Source organism: Barbatula barbatula (genome assembly GCF_947034865.1).
Source record: "Barbatula barbatula genome assembly, chromosome: 2".
Lineage (NCBI taxonomy): Eukaryota > Metazoa > Chordata > Actinopteri > Cypriniformes > Nemacheilidae > Barbatula > Barbatula barbatula.
In genome coordinates this window covers 107,345-127,041 of record NC_136767.1, presented here as the reverse complement: position 1 = coordinate 127,041, position 19,697 = coordinate 107,345, and the positions used below count along the sequence as shown (strand labels likewise).

The 19,697-nt window shown below is 42.0% G+C and overlaps 2 protein-coding genes across 4 annotated transcripts; one reads left to right on the top strand and one right to left on the bottom strand.

The window, feature by feature from the left end:
* Positions 1-203: 203 nt before the first annotated feature.
* Positions 204-13,545, bottom strand: hook3 (hook microtubule-tethering protein 3). 2 transcript variants are annotated; one of them, XM_079447814.1, is made up of 23 exons: positions 13,220-13,545; positions 10,820-10,905; positions 10,261-10,333; positions 10,081-10,131; positions 9,870-10,002; positions 9,468-9,535; positions 9,314-9,376; positions 9,148-9,231; positions 6,753-6,916; positions 5,626-5,766; positions 5,351-5,552; positions 4,933-5,043; positions 4,735-4,819; positions 4,461-4,530; positions 3,589-3,729; positions 3,422-3,509; positions 2,728-2,762; positions 2,551-2,633; positions 2,362-2,462; positions 2,182-2,286; positions 2,036-2,107; positions 1,728-1,864; positions 204-556 (listed from the first exon to the last, which is right to left on the bottom strand). In XM_079447814.1, the coding sequence occupies exons 1-23, from the start codon at positions 13,268-13,270 to the stop codon at positions 541-543; spliced, it is 2,160 nt and encodes a 719-aa protein (XP_079303940.1). In that variant the 5' UTR covers positions 13,271-13,545; the 3' UTR covers positions 204-540. The 2 variants fall into 2 exon arrangements, with proteins under 2 accessions (XP_079303940.1, XP_079303941.1); XM_079447815.1 differs by lacking the exon at positions 204-556 and having other exon boundaries at positions 737-1,864.
* Positions 13,500-17,371, top strand: rnf170 (ring finger protein 170). Of its 2 annotated transcripts, none has more exons than XM_079447834.1 (7): positions 13,500-13,835; positions 13,948-14,115; positions 14,565-14,640; positions 14,771-14,879; positions 14,962-15,035; positions 15,108-15,239; positions 15,968-17,371. In XM_079447834.1, exons 2-7 carry the CDS (start codon positions 13,976-13,978, stop codon positions 16,235-16,237), a joined length of 801 nt encoding a protein of 266 aa, XP_079303960.1. In that variant the 5' UTR covers positions 13,500-13,835; positions 13,948-13,975; the 3' UTR covers positions 16,238-17,371. The 2 variants fall into 2 exon arrangements, with proteins under 2 accessions (XP_079303960.1, XP_079303961.1); XM_079447835.1 differs by having other exon boundaries at positions 13,762-13,874.
* The last annotated feature ends 2,326 nt before the right edge of the window (positions 17,372-19,697 follow it).

Genomic DNA, 19,697 nt, shown 5'->3' with positions numbered 1-19,697 from the left:
TGGAGAATCACATATTTACCTGTGGAAGCAGCAGCAGAATTAAAATGAAAGTCATATCTAAAGTAAAAAGCACATACTGAAAAAGAAGCGGTTGTAACACTGTAGGTAAGAGATCAGACGTGTCAATACGACGGCTATGAGTGGAAATACTGCGCTGTCAGACACACACGTTCATCAGAACCATAAAGACAGAATGAATAAATATGAGTGAAGGCACAGTGATTTAATATTCTGTCAGTAACTCCAGATCAAATACTGTCACACAATTCCACACAAATTATAAAATAATGAAACACAAATGCGGAATAAAAACATCATCGTTCTGTAGCAGTGTAACACTCAGGTTCTGACACCGATCACAGGTCAGTTTTAAAGACAACAAACATGACAGAATGATTGACACCTCACTGACCCGTCATGTGACCACAGAGGTGTGTTAGGAGCACAAACAGCACACAGCTTCAGCGGTTAGAAGTTCATGATGTGTTAGTGGGTATCGATGAGTTAAATGAAAAGTCATGCAGCCCCGCCCCCTGCTGGTCATGCTTTAACATCACTGGAAAAGAGGAGATGGACATCTGTTAGTCAAACGCATTTCACTGTTAGTTACTCCACATTCAGAATGTACAAATGTTTTTGTAGGGCTGTAATGTGGTGATAACAATAACATGTTTTTGTTTTCAGCGAAAATTCATCTACTAAAAAAAGCTAATTCATAACGAGAGGCCAAAGTCTTCAGTTTTCATGTTTTTAATAAATGTGTCTGAATGACAGCCATGATGACATCAGAGATGTGGATTCATCATGAGAATGTGTGCTGTGTGTAAAATTAAGGCACAGTGATTGAAAACAAACAATGACCATCTACAAACTCATGTCTAACAATCATGTTTATCAAAGATTTGACACAAACTCTTCCAATGCATAGAATCAAACCTCTTATTATAAAACGGTCAGTTCTTGCCCTCGATTCTAATTGGTTGAGCCGAGTTCTAATCCGTTATAAAATACCCATATTTATAATGTCTGACCGCATTACATAGCCTAAATCACTTCATCTACTTTATTTTATGAAACCTTGCTACGCATATGGAATAATCCCAGTGTGTTTTATAACAGCTGAGGGGGTTTAATGACTGTTAAAGCTGTAACCCACTGCTTTAATGACTGGTCAAATAAAAAAAGAGACGTGAGAAAGATGATGAAAAATTCAGCTGTGCAAGATAACAGTAAATCTTTAAGATGTCCAGAAGAGTTTTAAGCAGAGATGCTCAACAGTTTAAACTGACACTAAAATATCCTCCAAAACTACACTTCAGTTCAAATGAACATAATCTGCAAAAACTAAATAAAACGCAGATTGAACTTTTGTCTGCCAAACATTCTGATGTTTCTCCTGCGGTTCATGCATCTGTAGAATAGAGAATATGAACAGAAGAGTGTGCATCATGCCGCTTGGCTTTGGAAACGTCTTCACTTTTGTCTGTTATATTGATACATATAAACAGGATTAACGTTGAGCGGAGCAGCATCTCGTCTTGAAAACAGAGAAAATGAGTGAAAGCACACAGGAGTGTGAACACAGAGCAGCTCTGTCAGATACCACACATCAGTTCAGACAATGAGTCGGAGGAGGAAGGAGTTTGGGTGCAAACAGGTGTCCTGACTGGCTACAGTGATGCTGTGGTGACGGTAGCCATGGCGACAGGCAGAGCAGGACGTTCTACCTGGCTGCGGTGGGCTGCACATGGCCGGGATACGCCCGGCGGGTGCTCGTGGCTTGTCTCTGTCGGGCCAGGAAAGACTGACCCGATCCCGTGCTGGCCAATCGATCCTCAGCCGCTTTCTTCTGCAGAGCAATTCCCTGAAACAACAACACAACATCAGACATAAATACACAACACACTCTCTTGACCTAACAGAGACACGATCTTGACAGTGTAATTGATTGAATGACAGGTGAGTAGCGTTTATCGGATGTGGTCACGTGATTCTGAGTGTCTCTCAGCTGAACTGAACTTGTTTTTATACGCACCATATTGTACCAGGCAGACACAATGAGTTTCTCCTCCTGATCTCGCTGAGACTTTGTCTTGTCGTACTCCTTCTGCACAAACACAGGCACACTTCAGTCCCGTACAGTAACAGTGTTTGTGTGTTCATTGTAAGTATTTGTGTCACCTCTAGAGAGTGCATCATTCTCTCTCTCTCCTGCAGTTGATTCTTCAGGGCTTGAACTTCAGGAGCAGAACCTTGATTTTGTTTGGGATCCAGAGTCCGAATTACCTGCACACCAAATACATATTACACACACCCAAAACAAACACACACACAAGGAACGGTGTGTAATGTAATACGCACACTTTTGGCTTTCTCAAGGTATTTCTTGTATCTTTCCTCCATCTGTTTCATATCTTCATCTTTCTTCTTCAGCGCTTCCTCCAGTTCTTCAATATTCTGAGCTGAAATGATCAAGAGAGGATCATCATTAGCATTAGCGTCTGAACACACACACACAAACTGCAGTTATTTCACACAGACGAGTCTCACCGCTGGAAAACATTCTGCTCTCCAGATCTTCAATCACACAACTCTTCTTCTGTAGTTCATTAGTGGCATCTCTTAACTTCTCTCTAAAGAGCAAAGGCAAACAGCACATTCACTGTGTGACCTCTGACATGATGACATCATCAGCAGTACATGCTTGGAATGATGTATGATACTCACAGATGTTCCTGACATTTCCTCTTCATGACAGCAGACTGAAGAGAGAGAAAACAGAAGAAGTCACACAAACTGATGCATTCAAGTCCGTTCTGACACTGAACAATCACTGAAGGAAGTGTAAAGCAGCAGTGAGAAAGAGATTTGTGTTTACAGGGATGTGACGTCCCAGCAGATTATAACCATCACCGATGACATCACATCCTCACATCTCATCGCATTTACAAATAGCATACATCAGACCCCTTCCCATAAGACATTCATATAATGCAGTGAAGGACACGTCAGAGCGATGATGAGCAGCAAAGAGAGTGAACGCTGCAGTCAGGAATCATGTAGGAGCTATCTGACCATCAAATATCACCCATCATGCAACAGTACTTTTAGAGAGAAATGACGAAGAGAGCTCACAGAGGCAAAGCACACAGGGAGAGAGAGAGCAAACAGAAAAGATGAGACGCATCAAGTGGTATCAGTGTATGAAGTGAGATGGTAATGGACACACACACACACACACACACGCTTCTGATGATGTCATCACCCTCCACACAGAACTGACAGGACGACCAATGGCATGCCAGGATCAAGCTACAACATGAGTGACATCGCATTAGTAAACATGTGCACACACACACAGCAGAATGTTAGTACAGGTGAGATCCACATCACATCACACATGTAACCCCCCCTCACTCACATCATCTGATTTAGATCCGTGTTCCTGAAGAGACTTTTGCAGTTCCTCCACCTGAGACTGACGCTCCAGTAACCTCTGATTCCCTAGTCTGATGATACACACAAACACACGCATAAGTTAAAGTGTGTCACAGTGTGTGTGTGTGTGTGTGTGTGTGTTGTAGTGACCTGCTCTCTGTCTCGAGTTCATTCTTTCTGCTGTTGGCGTCCTCCAGTAAGCTGGTGAGCAGAGCGATCTGTTCATTATCTGATCCCTCCTGAGCCAACTTCAACATCTTATTCTCATGCTGCAGTCGAATCAGACGCTCCCTGACAACAACAACACAATATAATCATTTACATTTATCCAAAGTGACTTACACTGCATTATTCTATACATGTGTTTCTAAGTATGTGCCATCCCTGGGATCGAACACACAACCTTAGCGTTGCTAGCGCCTGCTCTAACCACTGAGCTACAGGAAATTTGATCACACACCTAAACACCAGACATTCAGCTTGATGTCACACACATACACACTTTATTGAGCGGGTCATTCAGGTTTATTCAGTGTGTCAGCTGGTCATGCATTCTCCTTTCCCCCTGTTTTATCATCCCTCTGAAAACACGTAGTAGCTTCATAAAGACGCGCAGAAAATACAATGATATTCAATATATATCAACACGAGGACTAAGCAAAGGAATGAATACAACAAAACTACGAGCCTGAATGTAATGATGCGAAGTCATTTCAATTGTTTTAGCATCAGCTGCTCATGTCATTTAAAGTCTGTGAGAGAGATTATAAGCGTTAACCATGAGTGAATCTGTCTATACATTATAAAGCTCTTGAGTGAATGTTGAAAGCGTTGTGAAAGGAGATCCGCCGTTTGTGAATATCAAAACATGAAACTGAATCAGATGCATTACAGCTCTGAGAGAAACTTCGATATTTAGCTTACAGTGGGAGGACTGGGTGAAGTCACACAGTAATGTTAAATGTAGTAGTGTTGCCTGCACGAGTCTGTTTTAGAACTGTCACTGTGTGTCGGTCACCTACCGAATCTCTGGTGTAACAATTTCTGCAGCCAGCGAATCGGACGGCTCGTTACTTCCGAGTGGCACCAAACCTGACGAAAAACACTTTTGATCAGACACACACAGTATCATCCGCCAAACCTAACTGTTCAGAGTTTGTTTTCTATGTATTATTATTATTTTTGTGTATTGAATCAAACGCGATGAAGGCCTCAAAGATGAAATGTAAATCAGTGTAACAAACTGCTCATCATTGTTTAATATTTGATGTAGGTCTAAATGAGTGAATGTGTCACCTGATGTGAGCTGAGACTCCTGAGCTTTCACACACTTCAGTTCTTCAATCGTCTCCTTCAGAGAATCTCTCTCAGTTCTCATTCTCTACACACACAGAATGAGAGGAGGAAGAGGACACAAAACATCTTAACAAAGATGAACCCACCGTGTGTAAAAGTGAGAAAACTGTCATTCATCACATAATAAAGATGTCTTACATCTTTATCCTTCTGAAGAGAGTCGACTTTCTCCTTCACACGCTTATACTCAAACTCTATCTTATCTGCTTTTTTGGACTCCTCAGAGAGTTTGTTCTGAAGTTCCACCACCTGAAAACAAATCACACGTCACAATGTCACTCCCTGGCGACACCACTGCGGAATGAGTTCTTGAAAATGGGCAGTGCTTTATATGCCACAGCCTTCTCTGATTGGTCTAAATCAAAACTCTCAGTTTTTGTTTGTGAGGTCCATTATTAAGTGGTCTAGAGTCCTCAGATGTTGGCTCAGTGCAGGTCGTTCTTTTTTTACAAAGCCTATATAGCCAGTGCAGAACTGATGCTTGCAACAGTATATATAGCTAAACTTTTATTTTTAACATGACCTCAGTAAAACAAGAAGTTTCTTCATCACACACCTGTCTCTTGTAGGTTTCCAGTTGTCCTCGTGTGGCGTTGGCTTTACGCAGATCTTCCTCCAGAGTGACTGTGTTCTGCATGTAGCTGGTGTTCTTCTCCTCTAAGAGCTTCACCTGACGCCTCAGGTCTCCAAGATCCTCCAGCTTCTTCTTATACGCCTCCACCTGAGCCTCCAGCTTCGACACCTTATCAGACGAGTGCCTGACACACACACAAACACAGAGTTTAGAGTTTATCCAGAAGCTTGACCTCTGACCTTCTGTCTGTATCTCACCTGAGAACATCGATCTCATCTTTCAGTGACTGTGCCTCCTCGGCCAGAGAGGTCAAGTCCTCGTTTTGACCCCTGACCTCCACTAACTCCTTCTCCAGCTCCTCACATCGAATACGGTAATCATCTTTAGCCGCTTCCAGTCTGAAACACACAGAGACAGACAGGTGACATCTGAGGAAAAGATGTTCAGAACATATGAAACATTTCACTGAAACTGAAGTCTCAATGTTTCTTTAACTGAGTGAATCTTAAAGAACACATTCGGGTCAAATATATGCAAAAAATGAATCCACGGTCAGTCAGGACTATAAACACTCCTGGTGTTTTCATTCAGGTGTGTAAGTGTCAGGTCTGTCTGTGAGCAAGAGAAAACACACGTCGACCTTTAAATGTTCTCAGTATCTCCTCTGACACTTCAACTCAAATCAGACAGATGATCACACACCCTCATCCTCATCTGTCAGATGGTAAGAGTCACATGACATGAAACGCAGTTGGGGTGACTGTTGAGAACATGTAAGCAATACGGTCACACGCTCTTGACTTCATAACAATAATAATCTACATGATAATGTGGAGAACGTTATGAGTGTATACTGTGAGTATCTAAAGGTGCCCCAGTGAGGGTTTGAGTGCTCTAAAGACCCCCGTGACCCCTCGCACCCTGTGCTGTTACCTCCACTGGGGCAGTTGAGCGGGCAGTAAGTAACAGTCCCAGCTCACCTGAGAACAATCCACACTGCTCCACATCCTGTTATAAGAATCACAGTACATCATCATCTGCCTACAGTCTCAAACGCACCCAGAGAATCACTGCCCCTACACTTCACCTCTAGTGTTGGATTGACCTGGACGTGTTCCTGTTTGATTGTGTGGTGTTTTCATTCAAAAACTCTTCATTCAAAGCTCATTTACACACGGCTGGTTTAATTTCTGTAGCCCCGCCCATCATGAACTCTCATTGGTTCAAAAGTTCACTAGCTGTACGTGACCACTAAATATCCCTTTCAGTGTGGACACAGACAGCTCAGTATATCTGTGAGGACACAGCGGTTTAATCTATTTCAAGCATGTCCTCCTCTAGTTTTCCTGTGCATGAGGTGGGTGTGAGCGTGATGTCATCTCACCTGAAGGTCTCTTCCTGCAGCTGCTCGAGTTGTGTCTGCAGCTGCAGGTGCCTGCGGCCGGCCGGACTGTTCAGATCCTCCATGGAGTCGGATTGGTTGAGTCTCTCCATTAAAACCTGATTCTCAGCCAGCAGACTGCTCTTCTCCTCCTGAAGAGCCGCCACCTGCACACAAACACACGGAGGTGTTAACAAGAGAAGCTCTTTTATCTAACATATGACAGAGCGTATCATATTTGACAGAGAGATCAGACATGTGTCCTGCTGACTGAACATCAAATACTGAAATTATTAACTCTAAATCATTTCTACAAAACCTTGAATTTGTAATATATGTGTCTGTATGGAGACTTCAGCCGCTCAGACTCTTCACATCGGACCGAAGTGATCAGACTTCAGCCGCTCAGACTCTTCATATCGGACCGAAGTGATCAGATTTCAGCCGCTCAGACTCTTCACATCGGACCGAAGTGATCAGACTTCAGCCGCTCAGACTCTTCACATCAGACCGAAGTGATCAGACTTCAGCCGCTCAGACTCTTCACATCAGACTTCAGCCGCTCAGACTCTTCACATCAGACCGAAGTGATCAGACTTCAGCCGCTCAGACTCTTCACATCAGACCGAAGTGATCAGACTTCAGCCGCTCAGACTCTTCACATCAGACTTCAGCCGCTCAGACTCTTCACATCAGACCGAAGTGATCAGACTTCAGCCGCTCAGACTCTTCACATCAGACCGAAGTGATCAGACTTCAGCCGCTCAGACTCTTCACATCAGACTTCAGCCGCTCAGACTCTTCACATCAGACCGAAGTGATCAGACTTCAGCCGCTCAGACTCTTCACATCAGACTTCAGCCGCTCAGACTCTTCACATCGGACCGAAGTGATCAGACTTCAGCCGCTCAGACTCTTCACATCGGACCGAAGTGATCAGACTTCAGCCGCTCAGACTCTTCACATCAGACCGAAGTGATCAGACTTCAGCCGCTCAGACTCTTCACATCAGACCGAAGTGATCAGACTTCAGCCGCTCAGACTCTTCACATCGGACCGAAGTGATCAGACTTCAGCCGCTCAGACTCTTCACATCGGACCGAAGTGATCAGACTTCAGCCGCTCAGACTCTTCACATCAGACCGAAGTGATCAGACTTCAGCCGCTCAGACTCTTCACATCAGACCGAAGTGATCAGACTTCAGCCGCTCAGACTCTTCACATCAGACCGAAGTGATCAGACTTCAGCCGCTCAGACTCTTCACATCGGACCGAAGTGATCAGACTTCAGCCGCTCAGACTCTTCACATCAGACCGAAGTGATCAGACTTCAGCCGCTCAGACTCTTCACATCAGACCGAAGTGATCAGACTTCAGCCGCTCAGACTCTTCACAACAGACCGAAGTGATCAGACTTCAGCCGCTCAGACTCTTCACATCAGACCGAAGTGATCAGACTTCAGCCGCTCAGACTCTTCACATCAGACCGAAGTGATCAGACTTCAGCCGCTCAGACTCTTCACATCAGACCGAAGTGATCAGACTTCAGCCGCTCAGACTCTTCACATCAGACCGGAGTGATCAGACTTCAGCCGCTCAGACTCTTCACATCAAAATTTCAGCTGCTGAATTTCGTGTCTAAATGATGGCAGATGACAGACTGACACACACTCACACAGACTGTGAACTCAAGCCAAGCAGCCGTCACGTGCTAAAATACACATATATGAGAGAAGAGAGGAGCAGAATATTCTTGCATATGACAGCACTACAGCACTCAAACTGATCTCGGATCTGTCAAGTGAAGCACTATGGCCTGCTAAAGATCTGCAGATCACTTGTCTTTCCCATGATGGCATCTCATGCTGCTGCAAAGACGTATGGGTTGAGCAGGGCTGTTGCCATGGGAACCATTGGGCAAGAGAGATTAAGTTTAGTCTGTGGGGTGTCAGCGCACGCACGCACCCACACACACACACAGCATGTGTGTACGTCACTCTGGGGTGTTATAAAGCAGATGAGAAACAGAAGAAGAAATGAAAGAGATTTACCCTCTCCTCTAGTTCAATTAATTCTAACCTCAGTCTATCTCGTTGCTCTTGGATGAGGTATGCCTTCAAAAGCAAGAGGATGAGAAGTTACTAGGGAATAACAAAGGAAAGAATCCACAACCACACCTCGCATTGAACACAACCCTGGCTTTGAAGAGCACAGCTTATATATATTATACTAAAATAAACATCTAAGAAACATTTATAAAAGAAAACAGTGAGACCAATGATTTGTGCTCATGAAACATTTCATGATGATGGGAATCAGTACAGACTTGTGATGGTTAGTGAAGTTGTAGAACAGACACACAGTGAGTGAGTGAGTGAGTGAGTGAGCAGATAAACACCTGCATGTCCAGTTCATGACAGCGCTGAGCGATTTCTTCTTTAGTGGCTAAAGCGTCATTCAGATCCTCGGCAGACTTCTTCAACTGAACAAACAAACAGAAAGACTCTTTACAGTGTGTTACATGTGATCACATCATCCAGTGATAGAGCGAGTAAAAACCTCACCTGTCTTTCCAGATCTATGTAAGAATCACTGCCTGCGGACACGGGCGTCTCTTTACTCATCAACTGTGTGTGTGTGTGTAACAGAGAATACACATTAATGACAGACATAATCACAGTCACACAACAAAGAGAGAGAGAGATATGAGCTGCTGACCTCCTGGATGGCGGTCATGACAACGTGCTGGACGGATTCCTCCATCATCATTATGGTCTGGATATATTCTAAAAAACACAAACACACACTTCTGGAATAAACAAACCTTCAATCATGCAGAAGGTCATAAAGGCCTCAGTCATGGAAATGACATCTAACATCAATGAAAACAGATTCAACTGTTAATGTTTATAATTCTTTGAATGATCATATTTATTGACTTATTAGAGGAACAATATTTTCCTAAACAGCCTCAAATATAAAAGGTTTTCTCTCCACGTGACTGGAGTCATTTGAAAAGCTGTTTGTGACCCTAACACTAATCCATTCTACTAAAAGCAAGGTTAAAATATAATAACACTGTTTTTACGTCAAGGTGAATTCAGACAGACGCTGACTTACCCTGTTTCTGTTCACAGTTCACAGCACAGCCTAAAATGAGCTGCAACATTCGACCCAGTTCAGCGGCATCTGAGTGTTCTCCAATGAGACCGATGTCTGGAAGAGTGAAGTCATTCATCTGCTGACCCAACACCTGCAGTGTCCACCAACCACATATTTAACTCCTTCAATCATTTCGGTCTAATACATAACAGTATCAGACGTGTCTCACCTCATGGTTGTAATCCAGAATACCTTTCAATATTTTCTTTAAATTGCTGACCTGAATAAAAGACGGCGGTGTAAGTGTGAAATGTAATAAAGACTGGAACATGCCACTGTGACACTCATTATTAGGAAAAGTGATACACAACATTTAGTTTGAAATTTGAATTTCAGAATGGATCTATACCTTTAATCTCCAGTTGTCCCCAACTTCAGCTTTAATTCGAGTGATCCAAGCATCAGTGAAGTACATAGCATCACTGAGACACACAAAACACACATCAGTGCTGATTAACCACAACACCTATAACTATAAACCAGACCACTCTCTGGACCCCACCCCTTTTTTTAAATCAATAATTGAGAAAAAACATAAATAGATTGTTTATAAAACTATTGTCTTATCATTCTCTGATGCAAAACAGCAAGCTTATAATAATAATGAGTTATCATTTCTGTCGATTATTGCAGGAAATTTGAGTTTACAGCAGTTCCTGTGACTTCTTGCTGTCACAGTGATAAATCCACTCTGGTGCGGCGACAGATTCATGTGATTCAGATTCATCCGCACAGAGCAGTAGTGCCAATACACAAACCGTGTATACACAAAAATACAGTTTCAATAGAGAGAGATGCCGATAAAAAGAAGCAAAACCTCCACATTACAGCTTTAAATAAAGATCAAATTCAATCATTGAATGGAAAATGTACATCATTAAAGTGAACCGTCATCACACACGACTCACATCTTCTGTAGAACTTGTGCCATGGCCATTCCACTGGTCAGATCATCTACTGATGAACATGGAGCCTCCACACCAAACGTCTGAATCTGCAACACAACAAACATCAGCTAGTGTTGAGTGCTAAAAGGGTTAGGGTTTGTGTCAAAACAATGAAAACTGAACAAAAACGTCTCTATCATGTGACCATATCAGGTTTATTTTTGCCCTTTAAATGCTGTTCAGAGGAAAAATGCTGCCGTTGTTATGGAGACATCAGATATACCTTTACTGTTTATAACATTGCCAAAGCAAAGGAGCATACAAATATAGAGCATTAATACATTCCCATAACATTTTAGGAAAATATTAATAATGAGAAAAAGGATTACACTGAAGGTGGAAAAAGAAAATACATGTTGCGTGTATAAGAAAAAGAAAAGGTCATATTGCAAAAAGGCAATACAACCAAATTAAACAATACATCAAACAAATCTATGTTTATTTTATTCAACAACAAAAAAATGACCTCATTGAGTGTGAACAGTAAACAGTGTAAACAGCCAGTTATGTTCCACGAGAGCCATCGGCCTGACTTAAACTGAGCACGTGTGGCCGACACATGTGAGGATATCTAAAGACAACATCATCAAATGACTTTTACAACAAAACCAACCTCTTCTCGCTCTTAGAAAGAATGCTGTGACACATTTAAGTTGACAGTATATCAGTGAACAGATAACACATAATAACACATCATCTGTTCTTCCATCAAAATACACCTGCATGTAAATCTCGCTCTTCTGCAGCTTCTCAAGTTTATAGTAAATAGGAAGATCTGGAAGTTAAAATCCCAGTGAAAACGCCACACATGAGCTCACAACCAGCACAGGTCACCTAACAGTCAATACAGAATGACAGGAAGCCACACCAACAGACATCTTTCATAACAGAGAAACTTCTTTACATGACATCACAGGATCATGTGTGGAACGTAAGACGCCAGCGTGTGAAAAATAAATATATACTATAGTAAAGCTTTGGGTCATGACCGAAAGGACAAGATCCCGGATACAGGCGGCTGAAATGAGCTTCCTCCGCAGGGTGGCTGGGCGATCCCTTAGAGATAGGGTGAGAAGCTCGGTCACCCGGGAGGAGCTCGGAGTAGAGCCGCATCGAGTGGGGTCAGCTGAGGTGGCTTGGGCATCTGTTCTGGATGCCTCCTGGATGCCTTCCCCGGAAGGTGTTCCGGGCCCGTCCGACCGGGAGGAGACCCCGGGGAAGACCTAGGACACGCTGGTGGGACTATGTCTCCCGGCTGGCCTGGGAACGCCTCGGTGTCCCCCCGGAAGAGCTAGAGGAAGTGTCTAGGGTGAGGGATGTCTGGGCAACTCTGCTTAGACTGCTGCCCCCGCGACCCGGCCCCGGATAAGCGGAAGAAAATGGATGGATGGATGGATGGATATAGTAAAGCTGATGACTGATCGACAGTTCCACATGTGCATTGTCAAGCATTAGACGCCGATCAGATCTCACACTGGAATAATTATTCAGCACCTTAAAGGACAACTAGATATGAATCAGATGGGGTCAGTGACGTCACAATAAGAGATTTCACTGCATCAACAACATCAAACTAAATCACACAGCTGTTACAGTTTCATGTTTCAGAAAAGACACACTGCAGCACTGCCCTTGTTTTGTCCAATCACAAGAGAGAGTGTGGTGTTAACCAGACCCCTGTCACCCACACCAACACTCAATCTTCACTGCTCAATGTATGACTGACAAAAGCTTGGATTGGATGTCCAGTCAGACGGCCGATGATGACGTGCAGTCACATGTTCTCAGATATAAAGCAGCAGATTCAGTAACAAGAACTGACTGGACCCGTCTCATTCACCTGAGGTTCCTCACTTTAACACACTTACGACAGCATCACTTCAGAACATCAATGTTTCTTCAAAGACAACAAACCCAAAGCATATGAGATCAATGAAGAGACACAATGAAATTAGCATTAGCATTAGCATCCATATATCAGTGTGCACAAACCAACTGATCTGAAATCAGTTTCACTTCAAACGCTGATGTGCACTTTAATCACAATATAACTACACTTCACTACTTTAAGGGTTTACAAAAACAATTCAATGTTATTCATATTGGCTCAAAGGCTGATTTAAAAATGTGTTTTTGTGAAACGAGTGACGCAATCAGATGATATTTACAGTGTTCTTCACTGTCTTGTGTGCTCCACAGCACGGAATTACATCTGTATTTGTAAACGCGTGATATGATCAAAACTTGATATGATTGAATGCACATCCCATAACCAGCACGAAGTTAACCCATAACTGAAACAAAGAGAGTTTAACAGGCCGTTCATCCTGAATAACACAGATGATAAGACATTTAACTCACCCATGTTAAGAGACTTTCACACACTTCAACTCGACCCAGAGTTTCGCTCATATTCAGATTCGGATTGAATTCGGACTTCAACGTCGCAGTTTGTTTGTTTGTTTGATCGCCGGATGTTAATACATCAAGTAAAAACGGCGTTAAACTGAGATCCCGCCGCTCACAGTCCGACTAATGTTCAGTTATATGTGAAATCTTGTCGAACTCAAGCGGCGACCGGAGTGTTTTAATCAATAAATCGGCGTTTACAGACAAACATTCACCGGTTTCGCACTGAGGAGATTTTTTCAGACACAAAGGGTCCTTCAGCTGCCACCCTGCAGTATGAGGACAGCTAAAGCCCGACAGAATTCAACCGAAAGCATCAGAACGGCCAATGGCTGTTCACACAATAAGAACACGTTTAACGTTACGTGAATGACGGATTTTATAAAACGGAGAAGTGATGTTTTAACATATGAAACACTACGGTAAAACAAAATGTGACAGGCAGTGAAATGGACGGCGGTTGCGTCAGAAGAAAATGCGGAAGTGATTCACTCACACAACACGGCGGCACGGGACAGAGGTCTTTCCAGAAGTGCACTTGAGTCCTGAAACTGCGGCGGTTTCTTATGTACGTGATCAATGAGTGCAGACGACCTGACACGAAGCTGTGAGCTGAAACGTGATCAGTTCTGCGAACGTAAAGTCATTCTTGTAATGGTTTGTTATTTGTGTTGTGTCAGTCAGAGGTGGTGGATATGAGCAGGTGTAATGGAAGGAAACGAGTGTTTGGACGCCAACCCTTTGCTCGCAGATGAAGGCTCTCTCATTGAAGGTGTGAGTGACCCCGTCCTGCTGGTTCTGGTGTTGAGCGTGACGTTTCTCGCTGGTCTGGTGACGTTGCTGTGCAGGTGAGAGAGAGAGAGAGAGAGACCCAGCGCACACTTCACTATAATAACTGACCGTGTTTTTCCAAATCTTGTCCCTCATCAAACAGAAAAGGTGACATGTCTCTCCTTGCACTAACAGTGAGTCATGCTCGAAGCTTTCATTTGGGTCTGTTTATCATGACACAAAGCTATGACGTGACTGAACCACTTTAATTGTGCTTTTGCATTTTTGAAATGAAAGGATTTGGTTCGTATTGCTTGTCACACGGGATGGATAAATGATGGCAGTGTTTTTATGGCTGCACGTGTGTTTCTTTAACACACTATTTGACACCACATAAAACAAACAACACGGTCTCATTCCTGAATGTTCCTGTAGCTCATCAATTCGCAGAGAACACAGAGATTGATCAACATGTCCACCTTGAATTGCAAACGGTTAGATGTAAATGTGTGTGTGTGTGTGTCAGGAATGAGCAGCAGAGGATTCATCCGGAGAATCAGGAACATGTGCGTGTGGTGAGAGAGCAGCTTCAAACAGAACAGGTACAGTAATGAACACTGACTGAGATGTTAATGTTGATAAGCACCTGTGGAGGTCAGCGCTCGTGATCGCTGTGTGTGTGTGTGTGAACGGTGAGCACATGTCCCTGATTATTCTCCTCCTCTACTGTAGGTCTCAGCTTCAGAGTCCAGGCATCAGTACTACTCCGACATGTCGTGTCCTGTGTGTCTGCAGCAGGCCGTTCTGCCCGTGGAGACTAACTGCGGTCATCTGTTCTGCGGTGAGGAGCGTACATCCTTATATTTGTCAATTTACAGTTTGATCGTGTCTGATGATTGATAAGTTTCTTTGTTTAACGGAAGGTCCGTGCATCGTGGCGTACTGGCGTTATGGAACCTGGCTGGGTGCGATCAACTGCCCCATTTGCAGGCAAATGGTAAAGCAAGCGTGTGCTGGGGCTGATGGCTGTGTTCTAAATGTGACTTGACGTATGTTAATTGTCGATCAGGTGACCCTGCTTTTCCCGCTCTTCCATGACACCAGCGGCAGTGCTCGGACACAAGACGGACAAGTGGAAGCAGCTCAGATTGTCAATGACATCAATGATTACAACCGCAGGTTCTCTGGACAACCCCGCTCGGTGAGTGACACTGAGTGACTTTCCTGTGCATATATCTTTGTATTAATCAAATTTTCTTATTAAGTACCGTTTTTTTTAAATCTCTTCTGGGTGATTGAAGTGTATTTATAGTTTTTAGTCTTGTGTTGTGTTGTCATATGTTTTGTTGAAAAACACAAAATGATCCTGTAGTCACAGTGCAGCCACACACAAAGCCACTGCTTTCCCAGCTTACAACAACATTCTCAACATTATGTTATGAAAGCATTTATCTGAATGTTATGAAATGGTTCACAAACAACCCACACATTTTGACCGGAGCTACCCGTGCGTTAAAGGGTTTTAATGCACACCTTCCAGCCAATCAGAATCCAGTATTCAATCAGACCATGGTATAAATATCTTTTAAGATTGAATAATAAAATAAATAAAAGTAAACTTGTAAGTGTACAGAGGTCTCTCAGCTCAGTCTTGTGAGAGTTTACAGCATCCCTCTTCCAGCTCATCTCCTCACTCTCTGCTGGTGTCTATTCATCTATTTCATCCATTCATGTGTTGTGAGAACGGTTCCTGTTCACTATTATTCATCAAGACTCTTGTCTGTTTTCCTGGAGGAGAACATTTAGGATGAGCGAGCGTGTTGAAGACCTCCAGGCAAACAGACTGGATGGCATGTGATGAGCTTTAAACTGCTTGATTCCACCTCCTGATTATTTCATGTAGTCTTTGTGTTTGTGTGATGGCTGTAGCTTGTGGACCGCTTGCGAGATGTGCCCACGCTGCTCCGGCACGCTTTCAGAGAGATGTTCTCCGTCGGCGGCCTCTTCTGGATGTTTCGCATTAGGATACTGCTGTGTCTGGTGGGAGCGCTGACTTACCTGGTGTCCCCGCTGGACTTTATCCCAGAAGGTGTGGTCGGCCTGCTGGGCTTCATGGATGATTTCTTTGTCATTCTGCTCCTCTTCATTTACATCTCCATCATGTACCGTGAGGTGGTGACACAGAGACTGGTTGGTTGAACCTCACATCTGCTTCATTCAGGCTAAAGTCTAAAGTTCACCTGCGTTTGAACAAATCTCTACTTTCTCTTGTTTTCCAGTACGTTGATCCTTGAAAGTAACTGTAAAAGCGAAATAAGACAATTAAAGGGGTTTCGCCTAAACATGTATTGAGAACCGTTTTAAAAATAAGTTTATTTTCTTATACTCTAGGAAAAGACATTGCGTTAGGGTTTTTGTGTGTGATATATTCGTAAATAAAACTTGTTGGGACGGTTTCCAGGAAAGGTCCCAGCTGCATAAACTTACATAACGTCTCACTGACTAGCAATTATTTAGGGCTAATCAGTCTCCCTTTTCATATTTAAATGAGTCCAAGCTTCCTTTTTATATAACTGATTTAAATAGGTCTTCAAGAAGAGGGAAAAAAGTGTTCTAAGACTAGTCTAAGCAGTTTATGCAACCTGCCCCAGGGCTAAATCTAGTCCAAGACTCAAACCGAAAACAACTTGCACTGACATATCTTCAAATATACCAGTGCCATTGTTTTTTCTCTTTTGTAAAAGTGAACTCATTACACTAAGACCTAGATGTGACGTGAAGTACTGAATCTCTGCAGCGTGGCTGTTGCGTGACTCTTGATTCATCGAAAAACATTGTGTAGAGCTGATATACAACACATCTGTTTAAACTTCATTAAAGTGGTTTGCTGGTGTTAAAGTGTCAGATTTTTCAAACTGTGTTTACACCAGAGAGATTTTTTCACATGAGCAAGCTGAAATAACTGCCTTAATATAATAAAGTCAGACATCTACTGTCATGTTTTCAGTTTTCAATCTTTTCTCTGATGGTGAATGTGATGATATCTGCAGTAAAGAAAGAATAAATCACACTAAATGACAAAGATTGAATGTAATATTTCACACACAGCTCAATGTGAAAAACAAATCATAAATAAATACACATTAATGATAATCATTTCATAAAAAAATCTCTTCATTTATTAGAATACCTGATTCATTTCTATATTCATGACGGGCTCTTTGGAGGGTTTTATAGCAGAAGGTGGGAGAGTAGAGGAATATTTATTGTTGTGTTGTTCTTAAAACATTGTACTTCCCATTTGTTCATTTCAAAGAGAAATAAAATCTTTTTAAAAAGAGAATCGTTGTTGTTGTTGTCATTGTCATTAAAGATTTATGATTAGTGATGTTTTTTTTCTTTAAGCCTATAGTTAAAGAGTGATGGTTGTATCTCATGTCATTCTAGCTGTTTGATCAAATGAAATTCATTTGATTCTGAAATCACTTCCATTCACGTTTTTGTTGATTGATCTCTTCACACATTTGTACTTACATTTAGCAGATGCTTTTATCCAAAGTGACTTACAAATGAGTAAAACAATAGGAACAACAAAAAGCACAAGTGCAGTAAAAGTGGACTCATGATGATATAGCCCAGCACAGTATACAGAGCTACGGTTTGTTAAGGATAGAAAGAGTAGAAAAGAGATTTGAGAAGATATTGGTCAGGTGTTGACTGAAGAGATGTGTTTTCAGATGATTCTTAAAGAATCTGCTGATCTTATAGCGGCGGGCAGAGAAGGTGCGTGAGAGATTTAGTGTGATGACAGAACACTGAGCTCAGGGATCTGGCGGGTCTGGTACTTGTTGAATGAATATGAGACGGTGATGCAGTGCTGCGGTTGAACACCAGATGGATGTAAAAACTCACAATCGCTCACAGTTTGTGCTCATCTGCAGCTGATGAAAATGATGTTTTCTGGATATCGTTCATCATCAACTGGTGTAGGATGTGTATAGTTGTCAAGTGACGTATCAACATTTGTCATGAATACAGAACGTGTCACAACTCAACAAATGTGTGTGATCAGCAACACACATGATCCCAACAAACAAAAGTCCTTAAATGAACTCATCTGTATGAACTCGTTGGAGATTGAAACTGATTTTGTTCACTTGTGTTACATCACGAACACACGTGACGTCTAGAAGAGCTCCTTCATCCACACGAGCTGTAGTGAGGGAACACGGGAGTGTGTTTGGAGGAGAGAGAGTGAATATTGATGTGAATATTTCAATAATTGTATATAACAAAACATTCGGTATATTACATTTACACAAGATTCCCTTCACAGTGTAAAAAGGGATTTCTCTTTACTTAATGCTTGTTTTTACTTTCCCCTTTTACAGTATATTGTTTGTTTTGTAAATCAAATTGTTACTATTTGTTACAATATACATATTGTCATTTATTGCATCTGCTTGTTTTGAATTGAGAGCTGTTTACATTCACTACAGGTTAACTGGACCTGTGGACGTCATGCAATCCAAAGACTTTTACACGTCAGAATGAAATGATTCAGGTCTTAAATATGCCTGTGATGTCAAATGTGCTACTGCAAAACCACTTGTGTAGTAATGCTTTTTTATCACACGATGTAACATATATTAAAAACGAAAACTTCTGCTATCCAGAAATATACCTGCAGTGTCACTTCCTTGTTCACGGTACATAAAGAATGAAAGTAACTGAATTAACAGAAGTTAACTATGTTATTTAAACTAAAAATGTAGTTCTGTCAGCTTTACTTAACAAGTAAGTGTTTGACTGGTCAACTTAACATTGTTAAGTAGAACGCAAAACCCTATAATATTGGACCTATTGTTGCGTTTACTTACAATTACATTTAGTCATTTAGCAGGCGCTTTTATCCAAAGCGACTTACAGATGAGGAAACATTGGAAGCAATTATAACAACATAGGCAACAAAATACATAAGTGCATCAAACTAGTCCATTAAAGCCTAGCACAGTATACAAAGCTAAGAATAGTGAGGTTAGTAAGGGTTTAGTTTTTTTTTTAATGAGATGGAAAGGGAAAAGAATTAGGATAAATCAATCAGCGACGTGTTGACGGAAGAGATGAGTTTTTTAAAGATGGCAACCGAGTCTGCTGATCTTGTAGCAGTTGATAGATCATTCCACCAATGTGGAACAGATCCAGAGAAGGTACGGGAGAGTGACTTTTTTCCTTTTTGGGATGATACCACTAGTCGTTGTTCCTTTGCAGACCGCAGTGATCTGGCAGGAACATTGATCTGCATCAGCGAGTGGAGATACTTAATATAAACTTAAGTTAATTCAACATTACTGGTTGTGGGGGATCTTCAGTTCCAAGAATGCTTTGCGTAAGACTGCATTTAGGCAGTACATTTCGAAATGTATTGTTATTTTTTAAGTGTTTTTAAGTAAAGAAAAAAGACTTCTTTGTGCTTTAAATGTTTATTTATCTTTTAGGTTTAAAAGAGTTTGTTATATTTTTTTGGGTTGCCATTGTTCCTTAGAGTGGTACATATGCTTATAGGCTGTGAAAGGCTGTGATGAGAGATTCTGATGTGTATTACATCATTCAGTGAGCTTTAACTGTGCTAATGACAGTACTGCGATGCCTCTCGTGT

Excerpts from the sequence above, each read along its gene's own strand:
- hook3 (XM_079447814.1), bottom strand. The coding sequence starts at position 13,270 with ATGAGCGAAACTCTGGGTCGAGTTGAAGTGTGTGAAAGTCTCTTAACA. Across the intron at positions 5,044-5,350 it reads TGGAAACCTACAAGAGACAG|GTGGTGGAACTTCAGAACAA; the intron begins GTGTGTGATGAA and ends ATTTGTTTTCAG. Across the intron at positions 4,531-4,734 it reads GGAGTCTCAGCTCACATCAG|GTTTGGTGCCACTCGGAAGT; the intron begins GTGACACATTCA and ends GTTTTTCGTCAG.
- rnf170 (XM_079447834.1), top strand. The coding sequence starts at position 13,976 with ATGGAAGGAAACGAGTGTTTGGACGCCAACCCTTTGCTCGCAGATGAA. Across the intron at positions 14,641-14,770 it reads AGCAGCTTCAAACAGAACAG|GTCTCAGCTTCAGAGTCCAG; the intron begins GTACAGTAATGA and ends CCTCTACTGTAG. Across the intron at positions 14,880-14,961 it reads CTGCGGTCATCTGTTCTGCG|GTCCGTGCATCGTGGCGTAC; the intron begins GTGAGGAGCGTA and ends GTTTAACGGAAG.